The sequence below is a fragment of the Hippichthys cyanospilos genome, chromosome 16 (assembly GCF_059441005.1).
Source record: "Hippichthys cyanospilos isolate Australia breed blue-spotted pipefish chromosome 16, RoL_Hcya_1.0, whole genome shotgun sequence".
NCBI classification, from domain to species: Eukaryota; Metazoa; Chordata; class Actinopteri; order Syngnathiformes; family Syngnathidae; genus Hippichthys; species Hippichthys cyanospilos.
This window is the reverse complement of record NC_142384.1, coordinates 12,211,494-12,228,573: the sequence shown is the minus strand read 5'-3', so window position 1 is coordinate 12,228,573 and position 17,080 is coordinate 12,211,494. Positions and strand designations below refer to the sequence as shown.

Sequence of the window (17,080 nt, the reverse complement as noted above, 5' to 3'; positions counted from 1 at the left end):
GGTTTTCAAACATCATTTTTGATACCAGATGAGTACCTTTTCATTTTAACCATAAAATATGTTGACCCCTGGTCAGATGTATTGCCTGTTTTACACGACTTTCATGACCTCAAACACTCACATGCACCGCCCTATACTAAACATGAGAAAATGAGACACTACTGTTTGAGTAGCTGGAGTTTTAATTACCTCCCTATGCACCCGTGGGATGGAGCAAAGGGCTCAGTGTTAATGAGAGCAGATCAATTAAAAAAAAAAAAAAAAAAAAAAAACGACACGCAAGCTGTAACCTCTCTCTTAACCTTCTAAAACAAGCTAATGATATCTCACATTTGCTTTGTGATATATTTTGGATATTGGCAGGTCAAATTGTTCATTTGCTTCTCCATAAAAAGTGCAACAATGGAGTGCTTCGTTTTGTTATTAACTGACATTATGTACTCTTTATAAGCCTTGGGAAACACTTCCTGATGAACTAATAAACCAAAGTAGGTAACCTTACAGCGAGAGGTTGAGAAATGCGGGCTTTCAACTCCAGAGTGAATAATAAACGCATAAAAGATTGTTTCCAAACTTTTGACTGCTACCACAGAAGTGTGGTTAAATTTTGACCATGGCAGACTACTTAGTCTGCTGTCTGCTACTTTGCTAATTATAATACATTGCTTAGCCTGCTTGGCGAACAAACGCATCTCCCGGGAATGGCCGGGGAACTCGGGTCAAGGACGCCACGGATTTTGGCGCACCGGACTTAGTTTAGGAAGCCTCAAGTGTTTTCTGTACACATGGTGTTGTGACACAGTATGTGTGTGAGGCATCTGTGAGGCATCTATTCAAAGTTGTTGGATGACAGAGGGGGCAAACGACGCGTTGAAAAACATTTTGGGAATTCTTTTGAGGGTGGGACATGGAATATTGAAATGGGCACGCATGTGTGTGTGGACCTGAGGCAGGGCTTGGACCACCGTATCCAAAAGAGCTCTCATTCCTGTGGCCATCTTCAGCAGCTTCAGGACTGTGTAAACATGTGGGAGGAAAGTGCATTAAATGAGGGCGTTTAAGGACAAACTGTCTTTAATACTAACGAATCAGACATTCATGTTTGTGCCTGGAGATCAACATCTGGAATCTGTAAAGATGTGTAAATACGTCTTTGGAATTGACTGAGTTCATCAACAAATGCAATTATGGAAGCCACAAAGTGAACCCTATAAAATGTTTGTTCTTTCTATATTTTTATTTATTTTGTTGTTCAAAATATTACAAAAATCAATGTCCCATATACGCTCTGAAAATAATTGTTAAAAATAACCACCAATGCTTGGGTCAATCCGATTCAAATTTATGGAATGCTTTATAAAAAAAAAACAAAAAAACAAAAACACCCAATTTATGTTTTTGTTTTGTACAAAATGACACGTTTTGGGGGAGGGATTATCTTGTGCAAAACAAGCCAGTACATTGTGTTAAACCGATCCACATAATCCATATTTATTTTATTTTTTTACTCAACTTTTTAGAGTGTACTGAGACAATTAGGAATCAAAGTTGGTTCAGTTTGACCCTCTATTTTTGTACAAAAAAGGTTCAAATTACTCACAAATTACAACAAGGAGAGGTCGATCCCCTTTTTGACCCACGAGTCATTAAATTTTCAGTGTATTTAAAAAAAAAAAAAAAAAGCCGCATACCTCGTGCTATCCTCAGTACTCTCATGATCCGGATGATAGTGGGGTTGATGGGTAGCGCAGCGCTGATTTCTATCTCCTCCAAGGTGATGCCCATCACAGACAGAAGCACAATGGCAAGGTCTAGTTGGTTCCACCTGACACACACACGCAAACATGTTTTTGCATACTCTATATATGTTCCGGTTATATTATGCTAGCTGATCACCAGCTGCTGATTGTATTGGATGTATTTTATGATCTGTTCTAATTTATTTATGTTGCAGTATTACTTTGAATAGTTGAAATCCTTATTATGATATGTTCAAATGTGACATTCTGGTAATGTTTTAGCCTGTGCTGGATTATAGCTAGCTGTGGTCTACATGATGTGTTTCACCCTTACGGAATATTACAATTTTGTGACTGATTAAACCCTTAAGGCCTATTTATGGTCCTTATTACAGGTATTTAAGCATGTTTAAATGTATATTTTTTTTCTTTCAACACATCACATTTTGATAACTTCCAGTCAAGCTTTATATTAAAAAAATGTTTTTGTGCTGTCAGCTTGAAAAAAAAAAAAGACACAAAATATGAATTATTGTTCCCCCAAAAGTTAATTGTGGTAATATTAGGGGCCTTTGGTAGCTCAATCACTCACAATAGTAATTAATGTTCTATGCTGTCTTTCTCAGAAAAAACAACTGCTTTTTCAAGTCACGAATGCAAAAGATACATATTTATTTTCCCCAAAGGTTTAAAAGGGGAATAATTGAAATCATTGAAATGGGGCCTTTGGGAGATCAATATTTCATAAGATCACTGATTTTAATAGATTGTAAAATAAATTTTGGGGCAATGACAGTGTTTTGAAAAAAACTCACTTTAAATGCTAACCAGTTTTGGTGCAATTGGATAATTATCAATTATAGGGGCGGTACAAGTTACTTCATGATGAGTGCTAAGCTACTTACTATACACGGTTTAGTTTCTGCAGTGTATTCAAGGGCTATTTTCTAATCAGAGCTAGTTATTAGTTGGGAAGGGGTGGTTTTATGGGGCATATAAGTGCTACTTTTTAGCCTGTGGTAATTAAACATCCAGTGACTTCTTTGCCTGCACTACGGGAATTTTTACTGTAGTCTTTGTGGTGCAGTCAGTTTGTTACTTTGCAGTCTTTGCCAGTGATCAATAGCTGCTGTACTTGTGCAACATCCAAGCTCTTTTTGGCCTGTGTTATTTTATTGCTGGCTTTAGTCTGGCCAATTTACAAAATTGCATATTGACAAACAATACTTTAAAAAAAATCTTTACTGTAAATTCTCAATCTAAATATGCTCACATATTATTTCCTTTTATGTCATAAAAAAGGACTTGCCTGATATCATTGACCAAAACGGACCTCGCTCTTATCGTGGCACTTGTCACGGGAAACGAAAACGTCTCTTTTACTGCTTTAGTGCCTTTTGATTGAAAACAGCAGCTGTTTTATTTATTTTCTTCTTATTCACAAGGTGATTTTGCTCAGATGCAAGAACAGAACAATGTCTGATAAACACAGAGTTTTTCCACACTGAAGGATGAAAGAAATGAGTATATCAGCAGTCAGTCTCACAACATAAACAACAAAGTAGACTTTCACAGTTGCTGCTGATGCGTAAGTATTAAGACACTGGGGCCAGAAAAAAAGGACACTTGAAAATGCATTTGACGCAACAGCATCCATCCTGTCATTTCTTCACTCATTAGTCCAGCCTATAGATTTGTAGGACAATTTCCTCTTTAATTATTTTACCTTATCTACAGTATTAATTTGTCATGCGTGATATAATAACTTCATAAATTATCACCCTCTTAGATCAAACATATATTGAGTTGGTATCGCAACAAGATCACAATTATTAAGAAGACAAAAGTTATAAGAAAAGTTCTATGTGGAGTATATTGGTCTATGTATTAAACCATTAATGATATCTTATAGCAAACATAATATTTAGCACATTAAATATCATAAATAGCTTAAAGATCAAATGAATGACTTCTTCCAGGTGCACAAACAAATCAAAAGCAGATTATAAAACTACCGATACTTTTTTTTTTCTCCTGAATGCTTAAATTCTAAAAGTGATTCATGAAGCACAATTCCTGAAATTGTTGACAACCATCCAAAATCAGCCAGTTTCCTAAACGTACCGCTTTGCACTTAGTTTGTAATTTCCTAACTCATAAAATGCAAAAGTCACTTTTTTATACATAATTTCTAAGTGATCAACACACTCCTTCAAACTGCTGTATACACATTTATGGCTATTATTTACATGTTCTGTGCCGCCACACCGTCATGGAAGAAAACTGCTGTAAGGAGTGTGGACTGAAATTGGAGGGAGCAGGAAAAGTTAGCATAGTGAAAATTAATGGAAGAAAGCATGGAGGCCAAGAAGCATTTGGGAGGAGAGTAGGACAAGAAATCAAAAGAAAAAAGATTGAGAAACAGAAATATTGATTACATCATAGACAATACATTAACTCTCTCCTATTGATCGTTATGCTTTACATGATGTTTTGGTCAATGCTTTTCTTGTTAGTGTAAAGGCCAATTGCCGATAGTTGCAAATATTGTATATAAGCAAAAATAATAAATGCTAATATAAATTATAAATCCAAGTCCAGATGTTTTTTTGTGACAAAAGAACTCACCACGTGCATACAATAAATGACACAATGATGAACAATTTCACAGTTGCACCTGTCTTTGAAGAAGCGGCGGAAGCCGAAGGCGATGAGCTTGAGTATGGATTCCAGCACAAAAGTGGAGGTGAAGAAATAATTGCAGTACTTCAAGGCGAGATCTAGAGACTGGAAAAAAAAAAAAAAAGACAATCGAGAGGCGTAGAGTGTGAGGGCGTGTCTGTGTGCAGCTAAACTGGAGGAGTATCAGCTGCACCGAGCGGGGGGGGGGGGGGGGGGTTCTGTAATTGTCGCCGTAGTTTGGAAAGTAAAAGGCGGGAAGGCCAGAGGCATCATCTATTCTTTAAAATGCAAACATCCACATTTAACCACTTAGTGAGAAAGGAACCATAGTTAAGCAGTTGTACCTATTTATGCAGCCTGACTTAAAAATTCAAATCTTTAAGCAATGAAAAACAGCAAGAAATCCTAAAATAGGTTCAGTCAATATCGATAGACAATCTTTCTCACTTCGGTGTAGCACCAGCAACATTGAATTAAAAAAAATACCTAATATTTGGGTCAGTAAATTTGACCCAACTTTCTGTGTTGACGTATATCTTCAGTCAGTCATTTGCCTTATACGTAACATGTTTATTTTTGACCCAAATGCCTTTTAGAGTATGGTACATATTACTACTACTACTACTACTACTAATACTAATAATAATTTATAGTTGTGTGTGTGTATGATCATTATGGGTCGTTTAGACCAGCTAACTTGACTCGAAAAACATTTGGGTTTAAAAATAACCCAATTATAGGTGAACAAAAAAAAAAAAAAACAACGCACTATTTGGATCAATCCGACCAAACTTTCTGGGGTTTTTTGCACAAAACAACTCCAAAACATATGTCATTCTGCTGAAGACAAGTTGGGTCAAATTGACTCGAATATTAGGTTGGTCTTCTTAACCTAACTTTTTACCGTGTATTAATGCCATGATAATTATTCACACTTGTATGGAAGCATTAAAACAAAAGAAAATATCCCAAGGGGGAACTTGTTCAATGAAAAAAAACAAAGTTAGATTTTCTCGACATCATCTTAAATTCGGCACATAAGTGGTTTCGAATTCCACTGTGTCTCATTCTGGGTCACTTTGCTCTATGACAAAGGTCAATCAGGAATCTCATGTGAAAGATGATCACTTCTATTCTACTGGAAAGGCCTCATCACCAATGATTGAACAAGAATTGTATCGCTCCTCACATACGCTCAGCAGCGCAATCACAGATCATTGTATACAGACTGTGTGTCTCTCTGCGGATTTGTGGAGACCATGCTGCACTGGGATGAATTAACATTTGTTTTAAAACACTACCGCAAAATGTCCTCCCCCTGAGAACAAGCACGTAAAATTGCCAGTATTAAAAACACACAACCAGACACGCGCACACAGCAAAGGGAAAGTGAGAGCTAAATGAAGACATCAGAGCTAGACCACACACTCATCCATAAATCATGTCTTACGTGAGGTTGATTGTAGTGCTCGAGGGACATGGTGATGACGTTGATGCAGATGATGAACGTGATGATGAGGTCCAGGTAGTGGTTTGTGCACAGTGTGTGGATCATCAGCCGCACGTTGCTGTAGCTGGCATAGTAGGGAAGCTTTTGGGCTTCTGTTGATTGAAAGATGATCATTGTAAGATGGTAAATATGTAATACTTGCGCCTTATTGAAGTTTTTATTTTATATCATCGTTTTCATCTGACTACTCTCAGAATTCTGAGCTCATTCTCAGACTTTTCACTTTCATCAAAGTTTTTTTTTTCTCTCCATAGTGACATTTCTGAGTGTGCATCATCCGTCCATCCATTCACACTTTAAAGTGAATATTCTGACTTTAGTCTGGGAATTCACATGTTTAAAGTGAGAGTAATGTGAGAATAAAGCCAGGAGATATGACTTTGAAGTCAGAATTCTTACTTTAAAGCAGTGGTTCCCAAAATGGGGGAAATAATTTGACTGTTTTGGAACAGGTTTAGTATTAACAGTTACAGTTTGTGCCTTGTTTGGTTTAGTCTTTGTTTTTGACGCCGCCTCTGGCCACTGTTGGTAGTGCATTAATAGTGCGCCGCAATCTTTTGGGGGAAATTGACTCGGTTTGCTATAGGGAGGCGTGAAATTTCCAATTTTTGCTTTCTAAATTTCAGTATAGCTGAAAAATAACAAAAAAACTTGTCAAATTGAATATGTTGCTGAATAAATAGGGCACTTTGGCTTAAATGTTTTTTTTTTTGTTGGTTTTTGTTTCTACAAACGTTTGCAATGGGGGTCGTTGTAAAATCTGCTTTCTTAAAAGAGGTCCCTCAATCCAAAAAGTTTGAGAACCCCTGCTTCAAGGTATCCACATTCCAATATGAGATTTCTGAGAATACATTATGCCCCAAGTACTACGTATGTACAGTACACTATCTATGTATATATATGTCATTATTCTTACTGAAAATCGGTGTTCTACCCTCCTGCACCTCATACGCAAGATAGCAGAGTCATTTGATTATTAATCAAACTAACAAAAGATGATGATGCATGTACGTTTTTAGCTGCATCATATATCGCGCTCGGAATTTATGCTCTGTTGACTGTTGAAAACGTACATGTTTAATTTAGTGTCTGCTAAAAAGCCTTTTTTTTTGGCACTCCACTGAAGATCTATTTGAATTATTTTCTCTTTTTGCTTTATGATGCTGACGAAGGGCACCAAAACAGGCTCTCCTCTCCGAAATAGATATGATTTAGAACCTGTCAGACTTTAAATAAAATAACGTCCGCCTTGCCATTGTTCCGGCCCGCCTCATCTTACTTCTCCTCTTTTTCTCCATACGCCGCTGACGTTTCTCCTCACGCCTCTTGGCCTCCTCCACCTCCTGGTGCTGGCGGCACTTGTGAAAGTTCTCCACCACAACTCCGACAAACATGTTGAGGACGAAGAAGCTGACGATGAGGAGGAAGGAGATGAAATAGAGCAGCATCCAGGGGTTGTTGTTGGTCACCGGCTTTGGCATTTGTCAGAGAGGAAAAGAAGAGAAGAGAGTGTGGGATTAATTAGACATGACTTTTTATGTACTTATATAACACTGATTCATTTACAGTTCACTGGCTTTTGGATGACTTGACAAATTGGAAACTTATTTACGAATATTGTCTTGTGTGCGCTGTTAGTTGCTCGGCGGTGTTTACCTGTTGGTCCACGCCGACAGCATCCAGGCCGTGATACATGATGTTGACCCAACCGTCCTTTGAGGCCAGTACAAACAAGGACATCAGGGCCTGAATATCGTTGAGAAGGCAGGGGAAAAAAATAAGGTACGGCACACTATATACACAATGCTCTATACTGGTAGTTCTCATTTTTTTGCGCTAACAACAATGCACATCCATATAAAATGCCCCAAAATGAAAGCAAAAGATGCTTTGTAAAGAAGTCACTACAAGACAAGCAATAGGTTACTTCATGTTCCAATTAACTAGCTCTTAAATTGAAAAGGAAGCTGTATTGTTCGTGGCATGAAAAAACAACAACAAATTCGATCATCTCAACACATTATTATTATTATTTTTTTTTTTTTATAATATAATCAAAAATGGCACAAACCTGCCCCAAGTTGTCGAAGTTGTACTTGTGGTGAACCCACTTGTAGTTGGCTTGGAGACAATCTGATTTGTTGGTGATGTTTTTAACATCAGGCCCCAAGCAGTAGAAGAACTTGCCTTTAAACAGCTGTTGGTAAAGTAGACCACAAACAAATGAGCCTTGGATAAAGAGAACACTGAGTCTCATAAGGAGCTGATCTACAGTTAAGAACATTTTGCTGTTTCTTTAAAGGGATACAAGATGAATCAGCCAATTTTAGCAGTAAAAAGTTAGTATTTTGTCTATAAGACGCTAACTAAATTATTTTTCATGTACAATTAATACCTTTGACTCTTGAGTGACATTTCGTCCAATCCTTTGATCTTTACAGCAAAGGCATTTCAAATCAAAGAGTGAAAGAAGACACTAGAGAACTGAAATTTCACCCAGATGGCTTCTATCAAATTGTGCCCTACCTGGACTCCAAGAATCCCAAAGATGATGAAGAAAGCACAGCAGATGAGGACAATGTTTCCAATGGGTTTGAGGGAGGTAATGAGTGTCTCCACCACCAGCTTCAAACCTGGAGCTCTGCTGATGACCCTGTTTTCGGATTGGAGGGCGGCAAAACAAACTCCTCACTAAGAAACACGTGCAACATTATATACACCAGTGCAAGTGAATAGAATCCAACACAAAAGTAGAGCAAACATGTGGGAATCTTCCGCAATGTTGTTTGAATGTCATGAAGAACATCGCCGCGTCCCCAATCACCTCAAAAGCTGTGAAACTGCACTGATTCACTTTGCGCCAGAAATAATACAATTACCGTTTATTATCTTGAAAAATACGTGTTGCTTTCACAGCACCTGAGAGGACGTAATGTCCTGAGAAGACGGAGCACTCGAAGCACGCCCAGGATCTTCGCCCCGCCCGCCATTGACACGACAATGTCAATTAAAGACACAAAAACCAGGAAGCCATCCAGGATGTTCCAGCTGCTGCGCAAATATGCCTGCTCCCCCATGTACAGGCCCATGGAAACTACCTGCGACGGAGAGCAGAAAAAGTCATGCAAGAGTTTGGAAAAACCTTCAAATTTTATTTTTTTTTTCCCGCTTCAATGTAAATCAATGCTCAAGCCATCCAGACTATGCAGCAATATGAAGAATCATTCACTCAAGTTAAAATGTCATTCAAAATTTGTTTCAGTTTCTTCTTTGCACATCTTTTTTGGCTAACTTTCTGATGTCAGTTTTGTTTTCTGACCTGGAATGACTCAGTTAACAGTGCAAGTGTGAATTAGCTTGAATTTCATGACTTCCCAATGCGACAATTTGAATTTGAAGTATTTTCTAAACTTTTGATGAGTAAAAAGTCAAGCTCTTTGGGACAATACATTCTATTATATCTGCTACAAATAAGTAAAATTTCCATTGAAAAACAGTTATGGGATGTCAATGGGTCTTAAATTTTCATCTATCAAGATATTTCGGTTATTTCAAATGAGAAGACCGAGCAGGCACATCAGTCAGGTTGCAGTTACCGAAACTATAAAATGCAAAACAAAAATGCATTTTCCTCAACCAGCATGCAAATTACGCATCGGGAGCTGTTAAGAGTCCCTCAAGAGTTTCTACACTACTTAACCTAGGTCAGCTGTGACCTACCTCTGCTGAGTCTTTTTGTACACCCTTAACTGGTCGCCAGCCAATTACAGGACAAACAAATCAAAACGCCTCCACATACATCCCTAAGAACAATTTAAGGTCTTCACTTGACAAACTTGTGGACGTTAACGCTAAAACATCAGCATTTTGCTAAAATGTGAAATCTGCCTCTGAATGACAGACTCACAATATCCGCAGACAGCAGTCAATTAGTTGTGCATTGTGCCCAAATCGTTTTCACTACAAAGGGGGAAAAACACACACACGCACGCACACACTGAAATATCGAGCAACATGCTGACCACTTCATCAAGCCCGCTGTGTTGTGCCATTTACTTGGCTGCATCTTGTACACTAACACTAAGCTCAGCAGTGGCATCCTGCAGAGAGATAGATGCTACACTCACACACGCGCACACACCAACACGTGTTATTTAGACACACAAGGCTGAGACAGACAGAGGCGCAGAGGGATACGTGTACAGCTCGGCCGGGGGGCCGACAAGTCTGCGGCTGCTTGACGGCGCGTGATTGGTTAATAATTGATTGTGGGAGTGCATAATGGATGGCCCACTTGTGCCAAAGGATCGGAGGGAAAAAAAAACAGACTAGAGGGAGAGCGTACTAGGAGGAAACAAGAACAAAACCGGAAAATGAAAATAAAAAGACTTATGAGAAAAGACTAACTATGCGTTTTCGGGGCTCGTTGCCTGTTAATATAGAGACATAGTAAAAAAGTTACCTTGAGTGTCATCTCGCCCACAAAGATGGCAGTAAAGATGTAGTTGGATATGGTGAGAAACACCCTTTCCTGAATTAAAAGAGGTGGGCAGACAAGAGAAATTGAAAGTCAAACAATGACATAATGTGACAATAAAGAATAGTAAAGCTTTCCTCATGATGCCTTTTATATCACAAAAGTTAATTTGGCTTGAATTATCGTAGAAATACTGTCATCAGAAACAGGACCTCAAATGACACAGTCATCTGTTTGTGAGTTGTGTTTTTTGTACAAATTATTGTACAAACTATTTGGCCAAAGACACTAAACAAAAACAATTCTAGTTAAAAAACATGCACCCCGGTTTATGGCATTATTCTGTACAAAATAAAAATATGAGTTGGTTTGTATAAAACTACAAATTGACACATGTAGCAAGTCCAATTCTTGACCAAAATTGGATTATTTTTGACCCAGCAAGAACATTGATAATGGCAACATCCCACACCAGATATATATCAAGTATAATAAAAGTTACATTTGGTTTCATATGGTAAAACCATGAAAAAACTTTTGATTAACAATGGATATATGGAACAGAAATTCTGCTCCATTTCCAGAGCTACATTGCGCTCACTTTTAATATGATGAAAGAAATTGTTGCTAATAATAATTCCCAATAGAATTTTCACAATTTCCTTCCAAATAGTGGAGTTATAAAAGTGCATCCATGCATTTGATGAATTTACCAAGCTGCCCTGGAGGATCTTGGGTCTCTCGAGAGCCACTGTGATGCAATTGGAAAAGATGAAGGCCAGCACCACGTAATCAAACAGCTTATGAGCGATGATGGACTGGCAAATCTGCCTAAACCTAAATCAGGAAAGCGTTTAAAAAAAAATAGTCAGAAGGGACAACAATGTGAAAAAAACAGGCAATGCAACTGTTGTTTTACTATAACTCCACCTGTTCCAATACAATTAAAATCCTTCTCTTCAAAAAAATTACGACACACGGGTAAGCCCCGGCCGGCTGTTGCGATGCAGAACAGGAAGGGCATCAAAAGCGATACAATATAGCAATGAAATACACTCAACACACACTTCCAAATTTGGCATGTGGCGCCATTTGCGCTGCCCAAAAGCAATTAAATATCCTCACAGCAATGCGTACTGGAATGGAAGGAAAGAAAATGAACTGAATGAAAAGAATAATCAGTTTTACAACCCATGTGGCAACATTTCAATGCATTTTATTAAAAAGCTGCATCACCACAAAAGATGATGCAGGATATTAAAGAAAGCCTCCCATGACTGTTTCTTGAAATGGCAATCGATACTCTAATGGAGTCTTGGGCCTGTCTTTCGATAAGCTGGGGGAGGGGAGCAATTTATTTTTGTAGCTGTGAAATTTCCTGGGGCTAATTTGAAGCAACTTGCAGTAATGACATCACGGGGGGGGGGGGCAACTCACTTGTTCTGTGGAGAGAAGAGAAACACGGACCAGTCCTCTCTGGTCTCGCACCAGTCTGGCTTGTGCGCCTCCAACATCTTTTGGATGCGGAAGCATAAGCTCTGCAACAGAAAATCCACAATCGGTTCAATCCGTCACACATTTTCTGTTGTAAACATAAAAATAAACTGAGCTGGCTCTCTAGCCAAGGTTTAAATTATTTACACAATTGAAACATATAGAAACAGCTCGGAGCGTCTAGCAACATTACCATCTGCAAAGCACTCTTCCCGGCTGTTTAAATCGTCCTTTCTAATTAACTGGGTTTCTTTTGTACACAACCTTATTTACAACGGAAACAATAAGGCCCTCACGGGGCCCGATAGATAAGAAGTGCCGAGTTTACACAAAGTGCTTGCAAATCCTACACATGAGAGGGGGAGATTTTTGCATGTGTAAACGCTTGTACTAAAACATAAGAGTTAATGGCTGACAGATACTGTTGCTTGTATTTCTTTGTTCACTTTAGTTTCCATCTGTGGAATTAGACTGTTTCATATCAGGAATAACACTCCATTTTCTTTCTATACTGCTTATTCTGCTTAAAAAAGAAGAAGTTCATTTTAATCCGTAACCCTAACCCCCCAACGTTTTCAAAGCGAGAAATGCTAGGAGAAAGAGCATTTAGCAAAAACCTTTGAATGTGTCAGAGGTCTAAATAAAAGATCCAGATCAGATCAGTTGAGACTTCCACAATGTGTGTTTCAAATTAATTTCAATTCATGATTAGAGTGACCAGATTTTCAAAATAAAAAAAACTGGGGAAGTACTCGTTGATAATAAAAACATTCGCACCAGGAACCATTTAAACGTAAACAAGTAATGTAAACATGTAGCCCGATAGATTAGCTTGAACTGTGGCTGCATTTTATCATTACTGCATATTAGTTAGTTGATAAAAGAAAAGCAAAGAACTGCACTGAGGGATTTTCAACTCATAAGAGCCATACAGTCCTTTTCGGGGTCATATGGGAGCACAAGTGTGTCTGGCTGACATAAATTGATGGCCATACAGTAAGTTGAAATTTTACATATTACACAGTAAAATTTACTGTTTCAAAAAAGTAACTTACATAGTCAAGCTCATCGTCCACATCTTCCTGGCCCTTGCTACGGGTGTTCACCTGAGGGAAAACCTCTGAAATCAGCCTCTGGTGGTTTGTCCTACTTGTCTGCTCAGTCTGGTGTTTAGAAGTCGGATGAACAAGCTGTGCCAGAGGAGTCTTGCCGTTACAGTCTTGGTACACTCCCCCGATCACGCTCAGGCTCTCAAAACCAGAGCCGCCGCCGATGACCATCCCGCCGGGGAAACTCTTCCTCTGGTGAGGACGCGGTGGTGCGGGGGACGCGGGGCGATGCGACAACGGAGGAGGATGTGGGGCTCCTGGGACCTGTAGCAATTGGGGAAGCTCGAGAGACAAAGCCCGACGGTCCCTCCTGGGTACAAAATGTCCCTGGAGAGTAGGATGGCGCGGATGAAGTGTGTGAGAAGCAACGGCGGGAGGTGAGATAAGGCTTTCCTCCTCATCTGGGTGGACGCTGTGGAGGTGGCGGAGCGGGGATGAGGAGGCACGGGGACCTCGGATTCGAAGGCTTCCTCCGACGACCCCTCCCAGACCGGCTAAGCCGTAACCGTAGAAAGGCCTGGCGGAGGCGGAGGTGAAGGCTGGACTGGCCGAAGGAGACGAGGAGGAGCAGGGGCGGCCGCCGATCAGGCTGTTCCAACTGGATCGACGAGCCCAGGGCGCCTGATGCTGGCGGGGCAACGGGCGACCCCAGTTGTGGTAACCTCGGCCTGGATACTGAGAGACGAAGACTTTGGATTACTAAAACAACAACACAAAAGAATACAGTGCCTACTCAAGTTACTTCTTGAATTAAGAAAAGCTAAATTTTTTGACAAGCAAATAATCCCTTTGTACATTTGTATACAGGCCAATATTTGGACAGCCGCCACTTTTAATGGAAATGTGCTATATTAGTAAAGCTTTCTAATACTTTGGAGCATGTTTAGAATCATCTTGTCAGTTTTGGGAGGTTCTTGTTCACAAGTAGGCTTTACATCATCAACATTTTGGACCTGATCACAGAGTTCAAAGGAATATTAAACTTATATAGCTTTTTTTCAGCAGTATAATTTTGTCAATTTCTGATTCATTACCTCAATTATTTTTCATGTACAGTTATCCATCCAACCATCCATTTTCTTGTTGTTGACTATTCCAGACAGGGATCGATGGTTACCAACCAATTTCAGGGCACACAGAGAAGACCAACACACCTAAGGGCAATTTAGAGTGTCCAAAATTCCTACCATGCATGTCGGGAGAGGAAATCGGAGTACCCGGATAAAACCCACTTAGGCATGAGGAGAATATGCAAACTCCACACCGAAAGGCCAGATAGATCACATAAAACATTTAAAAACACATATTGCTAATTATGATGGAAAATCATATCACATATGCTGAGAGATCAGGAAAAATTGGCAGGTTGCAAACATCACATGATTGAACCCAGAAAACATGTGAGCCGTTAAAATAGTTTTACGATAGAGCGGCAACTAAAAGGTTTTGCCCAACCCGCACTCGACAGTGCATCAAAACTTTCCATATAGTGTGTTTATAATCAACTAAATGCCCTTTTTACTTGATCAAATAGCTGCTTTTGCAAATTAAAAAGCCACGATAAAACCGATGATTTGCTGCCGAAGAAAGTCTGTCATACATTCGCAAACACTCAGACAATATACACAAATACTGTTTATCAATATCAAATAAATATGCTGTGTCATATTAAATCTCAAATCAATTCGATGTCACAAAAGATTAACAGTCGTTCACTTACCGCAGCCCTCTGCTCCAGGTTGGCCCTTCCAAGAGAAATGACGCTGTTCTTCCTTGATCCGAGAGCAAAGCTCAGCCTCTCTCCAGGAAACAAGCCGGCAGGCAGCAGGCCCAAGTCCAAGTGTCCGTTCGGGGTCAGCGTGCAGAGCTTCGGGTCTGTGTGAAAAGGCCAAGTCGCAAGGCCATTATGTATGAATGAACCAAAGAGACGGCGGCCGCGGCAAAACATAGCTTTGACATTTTTCCTCTCCGTTCTACCTCTGCATTATTGCGGATAGGTGAGCTGAATTTAAACTCTATTACTTTCAAGAATACATTTCCTCAAGTGACATAATGGCCAGTTAAGAGAGACACAGGAAGGTTTAATCCAAGTTGAATCGCCTCGAAAGAGCCAGCCATGAGCTCGTAATGGTGATATCCTGCCAGTAGGTTGTCCAATCTTTAAATAGTAAACGCTTTTAATGTGCTGCTACATGCTAATTTATCGAGTGTGATGCTTTGGATTTTGCCAAGAGGGAGAAAGGAGACGAGTTGTGAGAGAAATGTCAATTGTGCTCTGTAGACAAGAAAATGCTAAGTGATGGTAAGAAAATGGAGTTGGAATAAAACAGCGTAATTGTTGGCAATTTTTGGACATGTATTTTTAGAAGGGGTGCATACCAGCAACAATTAAGTGTTGTAATTATTTTTATTAATCATGCATTTGTTTGTGAGGTGTAGTTTCAGTGACATTTTTGAAACCTGAGAGATGCAGAGAGTCCTTCTGCTTGTCATTGTCCTCAAAATTACAGGAAGACCTGTCGTCATCGGAGTAAGAGCGGTTTGCGTCCCCCTGTAAAAAGACAGTTAATGAGATTCATATTTACAATGTTGTAATCACAAGCAAATGATTAGGTAAAATTGTAATACTTGTCCTCTGCTTATTTAATTTTGCAGGATCAGTTCTGGAGTGAGTTTTGAATGTAGGAGGATTACTTATGAGAGAAAAATAATAAATAGGGTGATGGCTTGGGGGAAATGACTTTAGAGGTGTTGGGACAAAAAAGGAGTAGAAGTACTAAGTATTCAAGACAATTTTGCACATGGCACAACTGCCATTTTTGTAGGGTGGCGTTCAGGTTGCTTAAAAATGTTCAAATGAAACAAAATACAGTATGACATTTTTGTACATGTTTCCTATTATTTCAGTGAATGCCAAAAACGTATTTACATGTCTTTAAAGCGTGTAAATATTAAATCCCAGGTATTTATCAAGTGTATAATTTTTTTGTATTTGTGCTTTTTGGGGGTAAAAGAGGGTATTTAATAGCTGGCACTGAATGAAAATGGGGGAAATTACGATATTTTCCTCTATGCAAACCCACCAACACAGTATTACGCTTGATATTGTGTTTATTAAAAATGATTTAAGAAGAAAAAGCCACCTGTTTGTATCTAACTCATCACTAGCTGGCATCTGACAATGACATAACGTTGCTCAATAAATGACCAATCACAGCCCAGCTTGCCAATGTCACATGGTCATATGAGCTCGGTGCGACTGTGATGTCATTTCCGGTCGAACGTAAGTAACAAAATGGCCTCTGCCCCAGATATCAGTAAATGTAGTATTCAAAGTACCCGTTTCCCAACCCATTTTAGAAATGTTAATGATTTGAGGAAATATTTCGAACCTGGATGAATTAATTATGTAATAATGACTAGGAGTAACCGGTTGTGAGAAGCGACGGTGCTGAGGGTCTTACCTCAGCTTGAAAGCCCTCCACCAAGATGGCCACCAACAAATTGAAAAGCACGTAATTGCCAAATGTCATCAGCGCAACAAAGTAGAGGGCAGCGCAGGGTGAGGTGGAAGCCATGCCATTGTACAACACCATGTTCCAGTCCTCCTGTGTCAAAATCTACAATCCAGCACACACATTGTGAGGAACATATTTTTTCAACCAAGATATTTGAATAGCTGCTAAACAGCTATACCTGAAAGACAGTGACGATGGCCCAGAGGAGGGAATCAAAGTTTTTCCTGTCAGGCACAGTGTCTCCTGCATCTGTCTTCAGACTGAACTTGCAACCGAAGATGTGCATCCCCAGGATACTACAAAATGAGAAACATTTTAAGAAGCTAAACATCTAAATCCTCGCTGGTCTATCATCCGTTTGCTATACTTAGAATGTATGTGTATATAGGTATTTTTAAAAAGCACGAAAAGTACATTTTTATCTTTCCCTGTAGTGTCTCTGATACGTCGAAAACTAGATGTGAGAAGAAGACGCCGTGGACGAGCACGGCTATGAGGAGCTTCCGTTAGCTCGATGTGATGTAGTAGCCACCAAGTAAAGATAAAACATT

General features: G+C 39.4%; 1 protein-coding gene across 4 annotated transcripts in view; it reads right to left on the bottom strand.

Annotated features, from left to right (window-relative positions):
- LOC148410621 (voltage-dependent T-type calcium channel subunit alpha-1I-like) overlaps positions 1-17,080 on the bottom strand; it is a 72,824-nt gene that overhangs the window by 20,054 nt on the left and 35,690 nt on the right. For all 4 annotated transcript variants that reach the window (XM_088436601.1, XM_088436599.1, XM_088436600.1 and 1 more), the window contains exons 11-27: positions 16,708-16,825; positions 16,476-16,631; positions 15,472-15,562; positions 14,732-14,886; positions 12,958-13,686; positions 11,846-11,946; positions 11,122-11,245; positions 10,394-10,462; positions 8,851-9,029; positions 8,458-8,584; positions 8,003-8,128; positions 7,588-7,677; positions 7,211-7,403; positions 5,872-6,023; positions 4,417-4,526; positions 1,692-1,825; positions 945-1,015 (exon numbers count right to left, since the gene is read on the bottom strand). In XM_088436601.1, coding sequence (XP_088292727.1) covers positions 945-1,015; positions 1,692-1,825; positions 4,417-4,526; positions 5,872-6,023; positions 7,211-7,403; positions 7,588-7,677; positions 8,003-8,128; positions 8,458-8,584; positions 8,851-9,029; positions 10,394-10,462; positions 11,122-11,245; positions 11,846-11,946; positions 12,958-13,686; positions 14,732-14,886; positions 15,472-15,562; positions 16,476-16,631; positions 16,708-16,825 — 2,725 coding nt within the window. The remainder of the gene's footprint in view (positions 1-944; positions 1,016-1,691; positions 1,826-4,416; positions 4,527-5,871; positions 6,024-7,210; positions 7,404-7,587; positions 7,678-8,002; positions 8,129-8,457; positions 8,585-8,850; positions 9,030-10,393; positions 10,463-11,121; positions 11,246-11,845; positions 11,947-12,957; positions 13,687-14,731; positions 14,887-15,471; positions 15,563-16,475; positions 16,632-16,707; positions 16,826-17,080) is intronic.